This window comes from Strix uralensis, chromosome 4, assembly GCF_047716275.1.
Source record: "Strix uralensis isolate ZFMK-TIS-50842 chromosome 4, bStrUra1, whole genome shotgun sequence".
Lineage (NCBI taxonomy): Eukaryota > Metazoa > Chordata > Aves > Strigiformes > Strigidae > Strix > Strix uralensis.
Window position 1 is genome coordinate 115,799,727 of NC_133975.1, and position 14,907 is coordinate 115,814,633.

At 44.9% G+C, this 14,907-nt stretch overlaps 1 protein-coding gene across 1 annotated transcript; it reads left to right on the forward strand.

Annotated features, from left to right (window-relative positions):
• Positions 1–9: 9 nt before the first annotated feature.
• On the forward strand, positions 10–11,511 carry UBR7 (ubiquitin protein ligase E3 component n-recognin 7). Its single transcript, XM_074868648.1, has 11 exons — positions 10–253; positions 370–503; positions 1,324–1,384; positions 2,950–3,045; positions 4,160–4,213; positions 5,380–5,485; positions 6,934–7,118; positions 7,675–7,806; positions 8,209–8,371; positions 9,248–9,309; positions 10,108–11,511. The coding sequence occupies exons 1-11, from the start codon at positions 86–88 to the stop codon at positions 10,198–10,200; spliced, it is 1,254 nt and encodes a 417-aa protein (XP_074724749.1). The 5' UTR covers positions 10–85; the 3' UTR covers positions 10,201–11,511.
• The last annotated feature ends 3,396 nt before the right edge of the window (positions 11,512–14,907 follow it).

Sequence of the window (14,907 nt, forward strand, 5' to 3'; positions counted from 1 at the left end):
GCGGTTCCGCTTCCGCTGCGGCGCCCCCTGGCGGCTCGGTCGCGCGTTTCCTGCCTCGGCTCGCTCTCGGCCGCGCGTCCCGGCGATGGAGGCGGCGGCGGCGGAGGCCGCCGAGCCGGAGAGCGGCTGCGGCGGCGGCGCGGAGGAGCCCGTGGTCTCCTTGGCCGAGGTGCTGGCGGAGAACGAGGAGCTCGAGAAGGAGGCGCGGGCCGTGCTGGGGGCCAGCGACCACGAGCGCTGCAGCTACTCCCAGGTGGGGGCGGGGCCGGGCGCCGTGGGGGGGTGGGGGGCTGGGGGCGGGGCCGCCCGGGGCCGGGACCCCCCCGCCCCCCGACGCCCTCTGTAGCCTGCGCCGATGTCGCTCCGCAGGGCGCGGTGAAGAGGCAGGCGCTGTACGCCTGCAGCACCTGCACGCCGCCCGGGGGGGAGCCGGCGGGAATCTGCCTGGCCTGCAGCTACGAGTGCCACGGCACCCACCGCCTCTTCGAGCTCTACACCAAGAGGTACCGCGGCGCGGCGGGCGGGGCGGGGCGCGGGCGCGTGCCGGCGGCGGGAAACGCGCGTGCGCTCGTAGCGGGCGGGGGCGGCTCGAGGCTCCCCTCAGCCTGCGGCGCTCGGGGCCCGCGGCCCTGCCGGTCCCTCACAGCCTCCCCGGGGCGAAACGCGGGCCCCTCCGGCGGGCTGGGAAGGCCAGGCGGTGTACGCTGACCGTCACCTCCCGGACCCGAGCGCTGGGACGCCCGGGGGAGGTGTGAGTGTGAGGTGAGCCGGGCAGGGGAGATTCCCCGGAGCATCCTCCTCTGTGTGAGGTAGGACAGTGTGAAACTCGCAAAATACACCGCTTCCAGCAAAACTGTACAGGCAGGTGAGGTCAGGTCACTGAGGTACCCGTGTGCCCCCATTTGCTTGGCATAGCGACCCTATTTATGTGAGAGTTTAGGTGTCTGAGGGGGAGACAAGAGCTTAATCACCTCTGTGGATCCAGCCTTCAGAAATGAACCAATTCATGCTCCTCTCATGCCAACACATGCACTCGTGTTCCCTGAGTGTGGTAGTTACAGCACCCGGGGTCAGCTGTGCCGCTGTGGTCTCCCAGCCGAGTGCTGTTGCAAATGGTGGTGTTAGCTGAGATCTGCCGAGAATAGCGTGTGGGAGGGTAAGGCTGCAGGGCCCCTTTGGCCCGTTCTGACTGATGCTATTGTTTAAATAGCTGCAAGAGTATTTTTGTGGCTCCTAATAAACTGCTGGGAATTGTTATGAATGCAAAAATGAATGTGTTTTCAGTTAATAAAAAAACATGAAATGCTGTGTTTTTCTTTCCAGGAACTTCCGCTGTGACTGTGGAAATAGCAAGTTCAAAAATCTGCAGTGCAAGTTACTCCCAGTAAGTTCAGACATAGATTTCATGCATACAGAATCAAAACATCAGCCTTGGGAGGTTGATGCCTTGCCTCAGCCAGTGCTGACTCATGTGATGCCTCTGCTTTTCCCAGCACGTTAAAGAAGGTGGGAGTATTACAGCAGGAGATAAAACTGTTAAGGAACCAAAGGGAAATGTTGTAAGCAGAGAGAACATTTGATCCTTGTCATCCATGAATGCAGTAGTTTGGCGTCCATGGTCAGCACAGTGCCAGAAATGTGTCCTGGTGTCTGCACTAATACATCTCATTAGCTTTAAGCTGGCTTCAGGAAGACCTTTTGGACTGCAATTTTGTAATTGCATTAAGGAAATTTAAGGTTGTGCTGCTGTCAAAGAGACAGTTCCCTCCTTTGTGGTGGCATTAGTGCCCTAATCTTTTTTGATAGGTTGTCACCAGAGCCTACTGATGGATTGTTTTTTTATATTAAGCCCCCTGTGCTTTTATACTTGGTGGGCATTTTGGGCTTGTCAAGTAGTTGGTAATTGTCTGGGAAGCAGTGACAGGAAGCTGGCTTGCCTGCAGTGCAGCTCCCAGGGTAATAACAGTCCAAATGTAGAAACAGCATGTGGTTTTGTGTATGCCCGTTTTGTTCTGGCAGAACTGGGACGGATTCAGAGCTAGTCAGCCTCAGGCTACAGTCCGGTGATCCCTACGGAGACACCTATGACAATTTTAAGATGTTACTGTTTCTTATTTGGGTCAGTGGAATGGATCACGTGGTTGTTCCTCCTCCTTCAGTTCAGTGCAAAATCAATTGTATTGTTTAAGTGACCTTCAGCATCTGTCCATTAATCTGTCCGACTTCAGGGATGCCGGGTGCTCGCCTCGTCTGTTCTTCCTTTGTCAGAACAGTGGTAGAGAGCTCTTTGTAGTAATATCATAAAAGGTCACAGCTGCTTCTGCAGGAGCCGATGATGGGTGGCCTTGGGCTGCCACTATGTGCAGTTCTGAAGCCCCCTGGCTGCAGCTGTATTAGCTGTTTGTTTTTTAGTGGGATTACCTGTAATTGAATTTCACTCGGCATGTTTTGTAATTTAGATGATCCTCTCCTGTAGTGTGAGGCTTATATGACATGAATTTAGTGGAAGCTCAGCGGGAAGATTAAACCAAGTTGGGTTTGGAACACAGTCTGGATGTTTAAAAAAAGAATGGAGGGGAAGGTGCCCAGTAAATCTACAGACGTTGCTATAATGTCAGCAAGCAGGTGTGGTTGGTGATCAAAACTCTTAAATGGTTTTAGATTAGTAGTTGCTGGACAAACGCCACAGTTGTCATTTGTTACAAAGGTGGAAAGACTGTTTTTCCTCTTTCCATTTGAACTTCAGTGTTCCTCGCATGCCCTGTCTGCTGCTCATGGTATAGCATAGGTGTCTGGATAATATCTTTTGGGATCTTCAAGCTGGTGAGTATAGTGATTGCTTTTAGGAATTAAAGTGGAACAGGAATTGGGTTTTTCTAGATTATACATCTTTTCTGTCTTTTGTTTTTCACTGCATTGTCTATTGAGACTTTTTTCCTTTTCTCCTAGGAAAAGGGCAAGGTGAATTCAGGAAATAAGTATAATGACAATTTCTATGGATTATACTGTACTTGTAAAAGACCTTATCCTGATCCTGAAGATGAGGTAAATACAAAACCCAGTAGTAATCATACATAGATAGTGTTTATGCAAAATATTGTCCAAAGGGTAGTTGCTGAGCTACTTTGCAGGGAAGATCCCACTTCAAGAAATCTTAAGTTCCATATTGCTTCTGGCTGTCACGTGCTGTATAAAGTAATTACTTTATCATTTTTTTTTTAAATGGTAGAATATGTTTATGCCTTAAAGACATAAGGAGGACAAACCATCATTTGGACAAAATGCAGATGCAGTCCTCCCTGCTTTCTTCTCTAAAGTTTCAGAGATCCCTTAGGGGGTGGGTTTCTCATCATCTTGAGAAATGTGGCAAGCGCAGAATAAACACATTGTACATGTTAGGAGAGACCAGAATCTGCATCTTGGTGCCTGCAGCAGTGCTCTGACAAGCCTTCTGGGATGGGGAGAGTCTGTCCTGTAGCACTGGCTTTAGCTTTCCTTTACAGAGGTCAGGACACTTTTTGTCTGTCTGAAGTATTAAAATATACCACTTAGTTTGCACACACACACTTTTGTTTGCAGTCATAGAAGTTAGGTGGTTTAAAGAACAAGGAAGGCACAAGTCTTTCAAATACAAAAAAGTGTTTTATAAACTTACTCTCTGAAGTTCAGAGAAAGCTAAGTATTTCTAAAGAAATCATTAATAATTTTTCATAACAAAGCAGTTTGTACCATACTGCATTATGGACAGTTAGGATTCTGGCATTCCTTCATAAACCTGATGACATAATATCAGTATCTTTCTTTTGCTAAGCTGCCTGATCATGCATTTCCGTTTACAGGAAGAAAGATACCAACAGTGTATTAACTTTTTTTGGCCTTTTGTGTGAGAATGTCTTGCTCTACTGGGAAAACTAGTTTTGTAATAATAAATGGGAATTTCCACAGTCTTGTTAATATGACAAATTACATATGCTGTTGAACTTCAGGGACACAAACTGACTAATGAAGCAGTTAACTACTTATTAATGGCAGCTCCCTGTGGGTGGGTGAAGAGGGAAGTGCGATTCACTTGAGCGGGCTTTGCGTAATACTGCCGTTTGAGACTTGGGAAAGATTCAGGAGGTTACTCTTAATGCTAATAATCCAACCGTTCATCTAGGTTCCAGATGAGATGATCCAGTGCATAGTTTGTGAAGACTGGTTCCATGGAAGGGTAAGGAAGCTCTTCAGTAGCCGCATTTCCATTTGCACAGGAAGAAGTCAGTGTCGGTTAAGTTTGTATGGTTATTCTTACTTGGGAAGGTTTGCTGTAGTTCTCAAAAGATTATTACATGAGTTCTGAGGTATTTCTTTTCATTCTGGGCAAAGGAATGTTGAAAGTTTAATCTTGTGCTGCTGTCCACAGAAAACCTAGGAAGAGTTCTACATTTCTGAAGGCTACCACTGCAGAATAAAAAGATAACTTTATACTGTCTCTTTAATTGGAAAATTCTAATCAAGTAGTTGGTGAGAAAAAGATTCTTAATGAGGCACATCATTATCAACTACCTGAATAGTTCTTCATTCAGAAGAATGCTTTTAAAACTGTAATTCCTTTAAGTGGCAAGGAACAAACTGTGCTCTTGGTTCCTGATTACAAACGTTGGGGAAATCTTTTAAAAGCAGCTCAGCACTTCAGTGTGTGGCCTACTTAACGGGTAAGCATTAAAGATTCAGCCTCTTGTGCCTTGAAGGGCGTGAGTGAAATTCCATGTTTGAAGTTGCAGGATCAAAGAATAAAAAGAAATATCATTGGCTTCAATTATAGGTTCCGTAGATAAACTATAGGATTCTTTTTTATAAATGTATGTATGAAGAATGTTATGCTGCATACTGTGAGCTTTGCAAGAATGCTTTTCAAAAGAAAGCTGCTAAGTGCTTTTAATTGCCTAAATAGTCCTCACCATTTTCTGGAGAGCTTTGGGGCCTAATTCTTCTCAAGTTCAGTATGTGATCAATATGAAGATTTAAAATCTTTTCCATGTAAGAAAGCAATCATAAAAAGTTATTTGAGAGTTTAAATGTGCAATGTGCAAGAGGTATGCTTAGGAGAGTTTAGAAGAATATCACTTAGAAATGAGATGAAGATAGGACTGAGATTTCTGGGTATGTAGAAGGCATAAAAGGCTGTAGACAAAGAGAGAATTATTTCATCTTTTCCCTGGAATTTTTATCAGCTCTTTCCAGTCTTTAAGTTATACAGATGACTATTGTAGAAAGTTAGCAGGAGTGTATGCTTATACTGAAAATGTTTGATGTTTTACTTCCTCTAAACCTAGACTTGAGTCTGTCAGCTAGCAGCGAGTGCTTCACTGCTGTGTGCTTGTTTCTTTTTGATAGCATCTTGGTGCAGTTCCCCCTGAAAGTGGAGACTTTCACGAAATGGTGTGCCAAGCCTGCATGAAGCACTGCCATTTCCTGTGGGCTTATGCATCGCAATTAGCAGGTAAAGAAAATTAAGATATCTGAGCCAATATTTCATTATCATGTATTTCTCAGACATGGTCGATTAATAACATAATACTGTTTAAGTGGTTGGAGAAATGACACTCGTTATATTGGACAATCACCTTCAGCAGTGGAACATGCAGGGCTGCAGTAACGGTTCTGTAAAAAAAAAAAAAAGAAGTTCTCATTCCTAAATCTTAATTCTGTGGTGCTCACTCTTTTATTTTCTCAAAGATGTGCTAGCACATAGATAGATGAAGACTTAATACTTGTCTCAAACTTAATTTCTAAACTGGATCAGAGAACTGAAGAGCCATCCTAGGGGAAGCAGTGAGGCAAACAGCTGAGTATAAGAGGCTCTGAGCACCTCCCCTGCTTCCTCCTCCTTCCTTCCACTCACCTCAGTGTTCACATAGGTGTCCTTCTCGTAACTCCTCCTCAAAGTCCCAACTCCCTCCCAGGTTCCCCTTCTTAAATACATTGTGGCAGAGGTGCACCCACTGTCGCTAACTGGCCGGCCTTTGCCAGAGGTGGGTCTGACTTGGAGCTGGGGAAGCTTCAAGAAGCTTCTCAGAGGAGCCACCACTGTAGCCCCCTCCCCCACTACCAAAACCCCGCCACTCAAACGCAGCACATCTGTGTAGAGCTGGGACTGTGCTCAGGACATGTGATCCCTGTGGTCACACCAAGCCTCTGCTTCCGTCTCTGCAGGATCAGAAGTGTAGATGACTTGTGTTCTGTGGAAAGAGCTGGTTTCACATAGTCTCCTAAATGTCGCTTATATCAACTGGTGATTGATCTCTTATTTGCCAGAAATTTTATTGGTAATTTTAAGGATTCCAAGCTGGCCCACCTGGAGTCCTCTTCCTTCTAATGTATCTACAGTACAGAAGGGGTGGGGGGTTTTTTGTTTTGGTTTTCCTCCTTCTAACCCACTATGTCACAGGGCACACGTTTGAATTGACATCAAAAGAAAAGCTTGTTTTAAATAAGGAAGTGGTTAGTGTAGTTAATCTGTCATGGAGTTTTTGGTGTGTGCATCTGGAGAAAAAGGACTCTGACACAAAGTCAACAAAAAGGTACACAACATCTACTGAACCTGCAATAGCTATCAAGGGGTGTCAGGAAGGACAGGCATCTTAGTACAGAACTATGTTAAACTGTGATGCCCTTTTCCCTCTCCTAGAGCTTAGATTTTGGGAAGCAGGGTATTTTAGAATAGGCGTATGAAAGGTGAAGAAGACTGTGGTGAAAGAGAGACCGGTTTCTTTGTGCACCTAGGTCACTGTGTCTTTGGACAGCTGTAGAGTGTGTCCAGGACCCTGCAGTGTATGAGGTGTACCTGGGTGCTCTTTGACACTGCACTGGAAAGCAGAGAGAACATCTGTGGTAGCCTGTACGTTGTCTGGCACAGTATTTTCACTTACATGGGTATGTATCTTCCAGTTCCTGCTTTGACCAAAGTGAACTCCCTTGAAGATGAGGGGATTGTCCTGAAGGCTGAGGAAAGTGAAGAGCCAAAAAAAGAAATTAAAAAAGAAAGTGGAGTGGAACACCAAGAAACGAAGGAGGAAAAGCAAACGGAACGGTTTAATGAACCATCCACTAGCTCTGGGTCTGCCTGTCCAGAGGTAAAACGTACCTTCTTTGCTGTCCTGTACATCTTCGTAGTGATGGTAGGTGAAGTAAAGCCCGCCTCTTTCTGAACAGGTTCGGTGAAGAGGTAAATGCTTTCAGTCTGTTTCCGTGTTCCTCTTCAGTCACTGCCAGTTCAAACGGGTGGTCTCTGTGCAGCGTGGCGTAGGCTGTAGAACATGATTGTAGAAGTGGGTGACAAGGGTGTAACATCTGTTTGCAGACAGGTTATATCCATCCCTTCTTGTCAGCCACCAGGACTTTACACTGAGGTAACTTCTGAGTTTGTTCTAATATAGGTGTATTCTGCATTGTAGCTGCATTTGCATGACAGCCCAGCTCTCATTTCTTAAGCATTTATGGCCATTGCAGTAAATTTCTACAGAAATTTCCAGTGGAAACTGCTAAAACCTCATGTGGATGAAATGGTAATATAAAAATAAACGTGTCTGAGACAAAAGAAAAATCTTGCAGAAGGAAAATGACATGCTGGAAAGGACAGAGTGTATTTGAAGTGACATTATAGAGCACTGAACACTCATTTTAATTCAGGTAGTTACCAAGAGTGAGGAGACAGTCTGCAAGCTGAAAGAACTCCAAAGCAAGCAATTTTTAAAAAAAGATACTGCTACCTTTTGGCCATCGAACTGGAGAAGCAAATTATGCACCTGTGAAGACTGTTTGGTAGGTATTCTCTCTTCATTATCACCTTCACTGATGTGGGGGAGGCAGGGAGGAGCTCCTAGAGAATCTTTGAAGAGAAGCTTGTAGATAAAATCTGTGTAAATGTTCTTACTCTGCCTATAAACACCTAAAAAACCCCTCCACCCCCCAGAGAAACACACCGAATCCTTTGGAATTAATAGAGCACAAAGGAGCTTCTAAATGTTTGTATTTTCTTTGCTGCTTAAACGCAGTATTGCTTTGGAAGTCCTTATGGGAAGATGTCTGAAATGCTGGATCCAAAATTTACGTTATTATTTTTATTGTTATTATTTGTGATACTGAACACAACAAGGACTGGGGGACAGCATCTCCATCTGAGAAGTTTTGCAACGTAAAAGTAAATTTTACTTTATTCTCCAGAAAATGTATTCAGAGCTTGAAGTCCAGTTCCTGACAGATGAATGTGACACTGTCTTGGCTTATGAAAATAAAGGTACCAGTGACCAAGAAACAGAGAGGAGAGATCCTTTAATGGACACCCTTAACAGCATGAACAGAGTCCAGCAAGTAGAACTCATCTGTGGTAATTACAACTTCATTTTCAGAATCTGCCTTAACACTTTATTTAACTGAACAGTTTCCCATAAGAGATTGGTATCAGGTCTTGCAGTGTGGTGTCAAACTGTTTTTGAAGTAACATGCAGAAGACTGTATGGCGCACTGCACACCTCAGTCAGGATTACTCTAGAGAAGTTTGTCCTCTCTGGCCTGTTGTTACAGCCTTAATTTACATGGAGGAACTACATGGTGTGGAGCTTTTCCTCTATTTAATACCTTCGGTACTGTATTGATAGTAGTTTCTTGTAACGTGAATATTTAAACATTAATTTACACTTCTGCTGTCTGGCGTATTTCTCTTACCCTGTTCTGTTGTCTGGGGGAGTGCCAGCGCTGTGAAGCTGGGGGCAGGGTGCCCCCCGGCAGCTCTGCTGCAGGCTCTGTTGACAAGGCAGTGTTGAGGTATTTTATAACTGGAGCCGTGTTTCCCTCTTCCACGTGGGGGGTTTGCACTCTGGCGAGGACACTTGCCCAATCCTGAGTTACAGGTGACCCACGTGTGCTGTTGCAGTGGGGAGCTGGGAGCAGGGGTGGTCTTTTAACTAATTGTACTAATTCACTCACTGAACTTCTGTATGTATCTCTGAAGATCACCTGAACAGACACTCACACTGCGTAGGCTACTCTGGTAAGGTATTAGGCTTCTCATGTTTACCTGGACTTGCCTTTCTTTTTATTACTATTATTTGTAATGTTGTTCAAGCCTAGATTTGTTTCAAGTAAATCTAACAAACGACAAGAGGAAGTAGAACAAGTTGTCTTCTTGAGCCAGTGTTAAACTAAAGCTGGGTGTCTTCTGTTTTTTTTATTTTCTTTCTCTTGCCTTCATTTCTCCATCCAGAATACAATGATTTAAAGACAGAACTGACTGACTATCTCAGGAGATTTGCAGATGAGGGAACGGTAAGGTGCAACTCACAGAATTTGTTTGCCAGAAAATGTGTTTTAAAGTATTGTTGAGGGCTGGGTGTTGACTACTATGATGCTATGTTACAGTGTTTTTTCCCTGTCTCTTGAAGGTACTGCAGTAGAAATTAGAAACCCCTGATTTCACTGGAATTTAAAAGTTTTATTTCCTTAATGACATTGTTGAGAGATAACAGGGACCTTACAGAAATCTGTCTATGTAGTACTGAGAGCAGTTCTTAAATGAAGCTACTTTTGCTCTAGGAAAAGTATTCAGGAAACAAAGCTCTTAACCTTTATGCTTTTTCTTAGACTGACTTTAAACCCTTAGAAGAGTAAGGATGAGTAAATATTGGCAGTCTTGTCAGGTGTTTTCCTGGAGGCATTTGCATGCTGTTATTAATCAACACATGCATTGTGTTGGTTTATTTGCTGAATTGCCATTCTTAGTGACATTGCAAAGAAGCGGAAGTGAGCTAGTGAAGATCTTGCTCTGTGTTGGTTTTTCTGCTGATAAAAGCAAGTGGTGAAACCCATTAAAAATACCCTCAGGAGCTTTGCTCTGCGTGCTTGTCCTGCCTTTGGGGAGCTCGTTTCTCTGTACTCTTGTAATACAACTTGGGTGTTAATCATCTCCCTTGGGTCCGAGAGGAAAGCTGTAGTGCCGGCTGTGTGGCAGAGGTTCCGGTGCATGTGCCTTTGTACGCTTACGTGGGGGATGCATGCGAGGAAAAGGAAAGGATGGTTTAATTGAATTCCTGTAGCACAACCTGGGTTTCATATTGCTTCCCCCAGGTGGTTAAAAGAGAAGACATTCAGCACTTCTTTGAAGAATTTCAGTCACGGAAAAGACGACGGACTAACCGGATGCAGTACTACTGTAGTTAGACTGAGAGGGCTTGGGTCTGAAAGGACAACTGGGAGAACAATATTCATTGGCAAATAAAAGAGGCATCTTCAGTAGTTTGGCTTCTCATCCAGCTGTCCAAGAAACGTCTTCATTTTGTCTCATACTTGTTCCTTTATTTGTAGCGACTAAAACGTGTTCTTAACAGGTACACTGCAGTTAGAGGGATTTCAGTGGTGATGGGCTCCGCGCTCCCGCGGCAGCGGGCCTTGGCTGCGGGGGGCGGCTGGCGTGCTGCCACGCCTTCCCTTCAGCCCGGACCCCCGGCCTCAGCGCAGGGCTGTGCACGGTGCCCAGTTCCTGCTCAAAGGGGCTCCGCGCCCTCCCCTCGGGTGGAGCCATTCTAGCAAGGGCTCCCTGCGCCTTTGCGGCGCCGGCTCCCGGGGGTCCCGCGGGCAGGCGCCTGGGCCACGGCTCCTGGGTGGAATTGCGTCCCGGCGAAGGGCCCAGCGCTGTGCGCTCGCTCTCCACGGAGGAAGCGCTCCCAAGGCAGGTGAAAAATGAGAAATCAGAGGGTAGGCTTGATGCAACGGAGCGTGCTATCTGTTTTTATAAATTCAAAAGCTTTCTTTCTAATATTGTACAGTGATGTTTTACATGCAAAAATTTGGCACATGAACTTTATCCACTTGCTAGTATATAAACAGTATCTAGGAAGAGGTGTGAAAGTACAGGTTAGGCAGCAGGGAGGTTTGTTATAGGACTTACTAACATGCTTTGATTTTAAGGACTAGCCTCCTGCAAACTACTCTACTTCGTAAATAGTCCTGAAAACACTGCAGCATCCTGGCATTTTGCTACAGTATAAAACATGTGATCTTTTTATAATCACTGTGATAATCATGGAACAAGATTACCACAGTGGGTCACTGACTTTTAAGAATCTGCACTTAGCTACAATTCAATATTGACTTTTCCTAAATTTGGAGCCTAGTGTAGTTTTTAGTTTGCCTTTACCCACAAACCCCAGAACCTACTTGAAGAAAGTTCTAATTTTTAACTCCTTTATGTAGTAGGATGATTTCTTTACCATGGGGACTCATGTTCATGACTTTTGAGAAGGAAATGAGACCTTTATGTATCATTCTCCCTATTATTGGTTTCTGACCACTTTATTTACAAAAGCTAGTTTTAGCGTAGAGGCTGACTTCAGGGGTTTGTTTCATGCAAAATGACTAGTTGCATTTAAATTTAACCCTGGGTAGTGTATGTGCTTTTTTTGCAGCAACTGTTATGGGAGTTGTAACTGCCTACCTAACTCAAATATCTAAAAATTAAAGAACTGTTCGATCTGTGCTGTCTGGGTTTTTTGAAGTGCTGCTGTAGCAGTTTGTTTTCATCCGCACTCTGGCCAGACACAGGGCAGGGCAGCTGTGACCTGTTCACCCTGTGGCCAACACCCATCTTGGGGGCCCAGTTGGGTGCTGGGCTAAGCCCAGCCTGGTATTCCCAGGCTGAGGGCTGGCAGCCCCTGCCTGTACTGCTTTGGGCATCAGGGGATGGCGTTTCCTCTGCGTTGCAGTTGTGGCCTGTAATTCCCTGAAATGGAGGAGAAGGTGCCCAGAGGCAACCACTGTGCTGGGCCCAGCTCTGAGCCCAGGCCTTGGGCTGGGCACTGCCCTGCACTGCCCAGGTCCCAGCTGGAGGGGGGGTGCTCCCAGCCCCCGCTGTGCAGCCAAGGACAGGCAAGCGCCGGGCCTGAGCCCGCACCACAACACCGAGCGGCCTTACCCGAGGGGAGCACAGGTACAACCCCCCTTCCACCTGACAGCCCTGGTGCTTCCTGCCCAAAGGCTGCCCCGGCAAGGAGGCGCCCTGCCTTCTATAAGTTAGCAGATGTAGAAGAACACTGTTAAAAAGGGAACAGAAAGTCTGTAACAATAAATTTGTCTAGTTGAGGAAGTTGCTCCTAAACCTCATCTTCCTGGATGCAGGAATGAAGGTGTCAATAATTAACGTTTAAGACCATACAGCACTCACTGTGCACCCCACCCCACAGTATTTTACTGTTGTACATCAAAGTGAGAATAGTCAAGATTTTCTGCTTGCTGCATGACACACTTCTAAACTTGAGTCATCTCTTTGAAGTAGGGAAGGAAGCGCTTGTTTCTGTGCAGGAGACGGAACAAAGACTCAGCTGATGCAGGGTAACAGCAAGGAGAAGCGAATGCTGGGTACTTCCCAAGTGCCTTTGTCTAGCTGCTCTGCCGAGAAAACAAACACTTCCCATACCAGGGGCTAAGTCCCCCTGCCTCACCTAAGAGTAATCCTATCGCCTTTAATACTGAACAGTCTCAAGTCAACTAAGCTCTAGCCAGAAGAACTCACTGAACTATTTCACCAAAGTGCTTTTCCTTTTTAACAAGCTGCTTGAACAGCGCCACTAATTTTGAATTCCTCCTTTTATACTGGTTTGTACCATATCCTTGATGTTCAAACCATTATTGTGCACCTTTTTTTCCAGAAGGAACAACAAACCCTGCCAGGTTAAGAGCTTTTACTGTTAGGTTTGCATCAAGCACTCCTTTCCCCCGGCCATCGGTCAGGGCTGGTTGAGCCAGGAGGGCGGCCGGCAGCGCTGCGGCAGCCCACTGCTAACAGTCAACTGGAAGAAGTCGCACAAGCACGTTCTATACAAGCCATTTATTTGAAATGCCAACTATACGTAGGATAAAGTCAGTGTTACATGCTTCTCAGCAACAGTAGAAAAATAGAACCAGTGAAAACCTTTTTACAACTGTAATGGTACTCAAAAGAGAAATGTATTGTTTTACAATGCATCACACAAGACTAGAATTCAAGTTTGTAGGTACCTAAATAAAAATACTATTTTTTTTTTAAAAAACACTATGTACAATTGAAGCGTAAACAAGTTTTACAAAGTACTGGTTATGCAGGTTGTAGAAAAAACACTTGCATAGGACATGAAGTCAGTTTAAGAAAGTTTTCTGAGCCTTTAGCATTGAAGGCACTTGACTTTATACCAGTAACAACACGAGGACAAGAAACAAAACCATAACATTGCTGAAGGCAGGGCTACCTTCCGGCAGTACAGGTAATTACAGAAACCCCAAATACGGTTTTACAGTTTTATCTCTCAGCTGTTCCCTGCACTCAGCAGAGCTCAGCACCACCTCTACCATAGAAGCGTATAATTATTAGAAGAAAGAACAGTGCCTCAAACAGCACGAGTAATTTAAAAAAAAACCCCAAAAAACAGAACACCACCCCCACCCCCCCCCCAAACCACAAACCCAAACCCCCCAAAACCCCCACCAAACCCAAACCAAAGAAATCCATAAGACAAACATCCGGGATGTTCCAGGACCAAAACCCAAGGCTTACAAGTACGGGTGGCAACAGTCTTAACTTTCAGAAATCAAACTCCTCAAGAACAGGAAAAATGCAACAAGAAACTGCCACTCAACACAGCAGTTATTAATACACAACTACAGTAACTCCGTAGAACAACAAAAGACTTCAAAGGAAGAATCTGTTTCAGGAATTAAGTTATTCATCCATATGTTAAGGAAAAGAGGAGGGGGTCAGGGAAAGGAGAGTAAGTTGTTTGTGCATGTTGCTCACTAAATGAAAGTCTGAGCTCTCTCTTTAAAAGAACAAGGAGCACAAGTCTTCCTCATTCAAGAAAACTTAATGTTCATACCTCTATCCTCAAGCAAAATACAGTCACTAATCTGTTATCTCCATCAAAGATACAGGAGAAAAAGATGTCAATTTCCAGCCTAATCAGAAAGTGCTTCATGTAAACAAGGAGCTTCTGCACCAAAGTTCAGTAGACAGAGACCAACAAGAAGTAGCAGGTAGCACAGGTACGTCTGTTCTGTGAGCAGGATGCAGTATGAACACTAGCTTCTGAACAAAGCTCCATGAAGAATAAAGATGGTCTCTCTCCCCTCCCTGTGCACATCCAACTAAGTAGGAAGTCCTACGCTGGAGTACAAAAATCCAGTTCCAGTAATTTGACAAATCCTTCTTTTCCACTTCAAATAAGCTGCTGTTAGCTGCCGTCTTCTTCCCAACTCAAAATATTCAAGTGAAAACGCAGATTGTCTACATGGCCTGATTGTCTTTGTGGCCTCAGAAGGACTTGCCTTTTATTTTGCACCTACTTTTAAACACTTTATCCTCTTTTTTAATACTGTTCAGTTTCTGAGACTTCAGAAGCAGTTTTGTATTCTAAAATGCAGACATGTTCCCCCCCAGAGGCATTTCTCACCAGCTTATTCCAAAGCCAAAGCATTCCCTCAAGCCATAACCTCAAAACTTCTCAGTTTTCATCAGCCACATCCCGACAAATTTCAAGCTTAAACATTACATCTGTAGATTTCAGCCCCATTTCTGTCCAGGCACACAGTGCCACATCAAACTATGGTATCTAAAATAGTTTTCTCAAACTACATCTATTGATTTTAGGTAAAAATAAATTATTCAGAATAGTAAGTCTTCTGAGGACAGCTATGACTTTTTAGTAATTAAGCTACCAACACACATATGACCCAAGTGCAGGGAGTTTCAGGGGTTTTGTGTGTGATGAAAGTTAATGCTTCTAGTGCTGGTGAGCATGAGACCCAAATGTCCAGCTAGAACTATGCAGTCGGACAGCACCGTGCTCAAATCTCCAGAGGAAACCCAATGAACCTCAGTCCCTAACCTGCAGCAGCACCGTC

Excerpts from the sequence above, each read along its gene's own strand:
- UBR7 (XM_074868648.1), top strand. The coding sequence starts at position 86 with ATGGAGGCGGCGGCGGCGGAGGCCGCCGAGCCGGAGAGCGGCTGCGGC. Across the intron at positions 7,119-7,674 it reads CTGGGTCTGCCTGTCCAGAG|GTAGTTACCAAGAGTGAGGA; the intron begins GTAAAACGTACC and ends ATTTTAATTCAG. Across the intron at positions 9,310-10,107 it reads GATTTGCAGATGAGGGAACG|GTGGTTAAAAGAGAAGACAT; the intron begins GTAAGGTGCAAC and ends TGCTTCCCCCAG.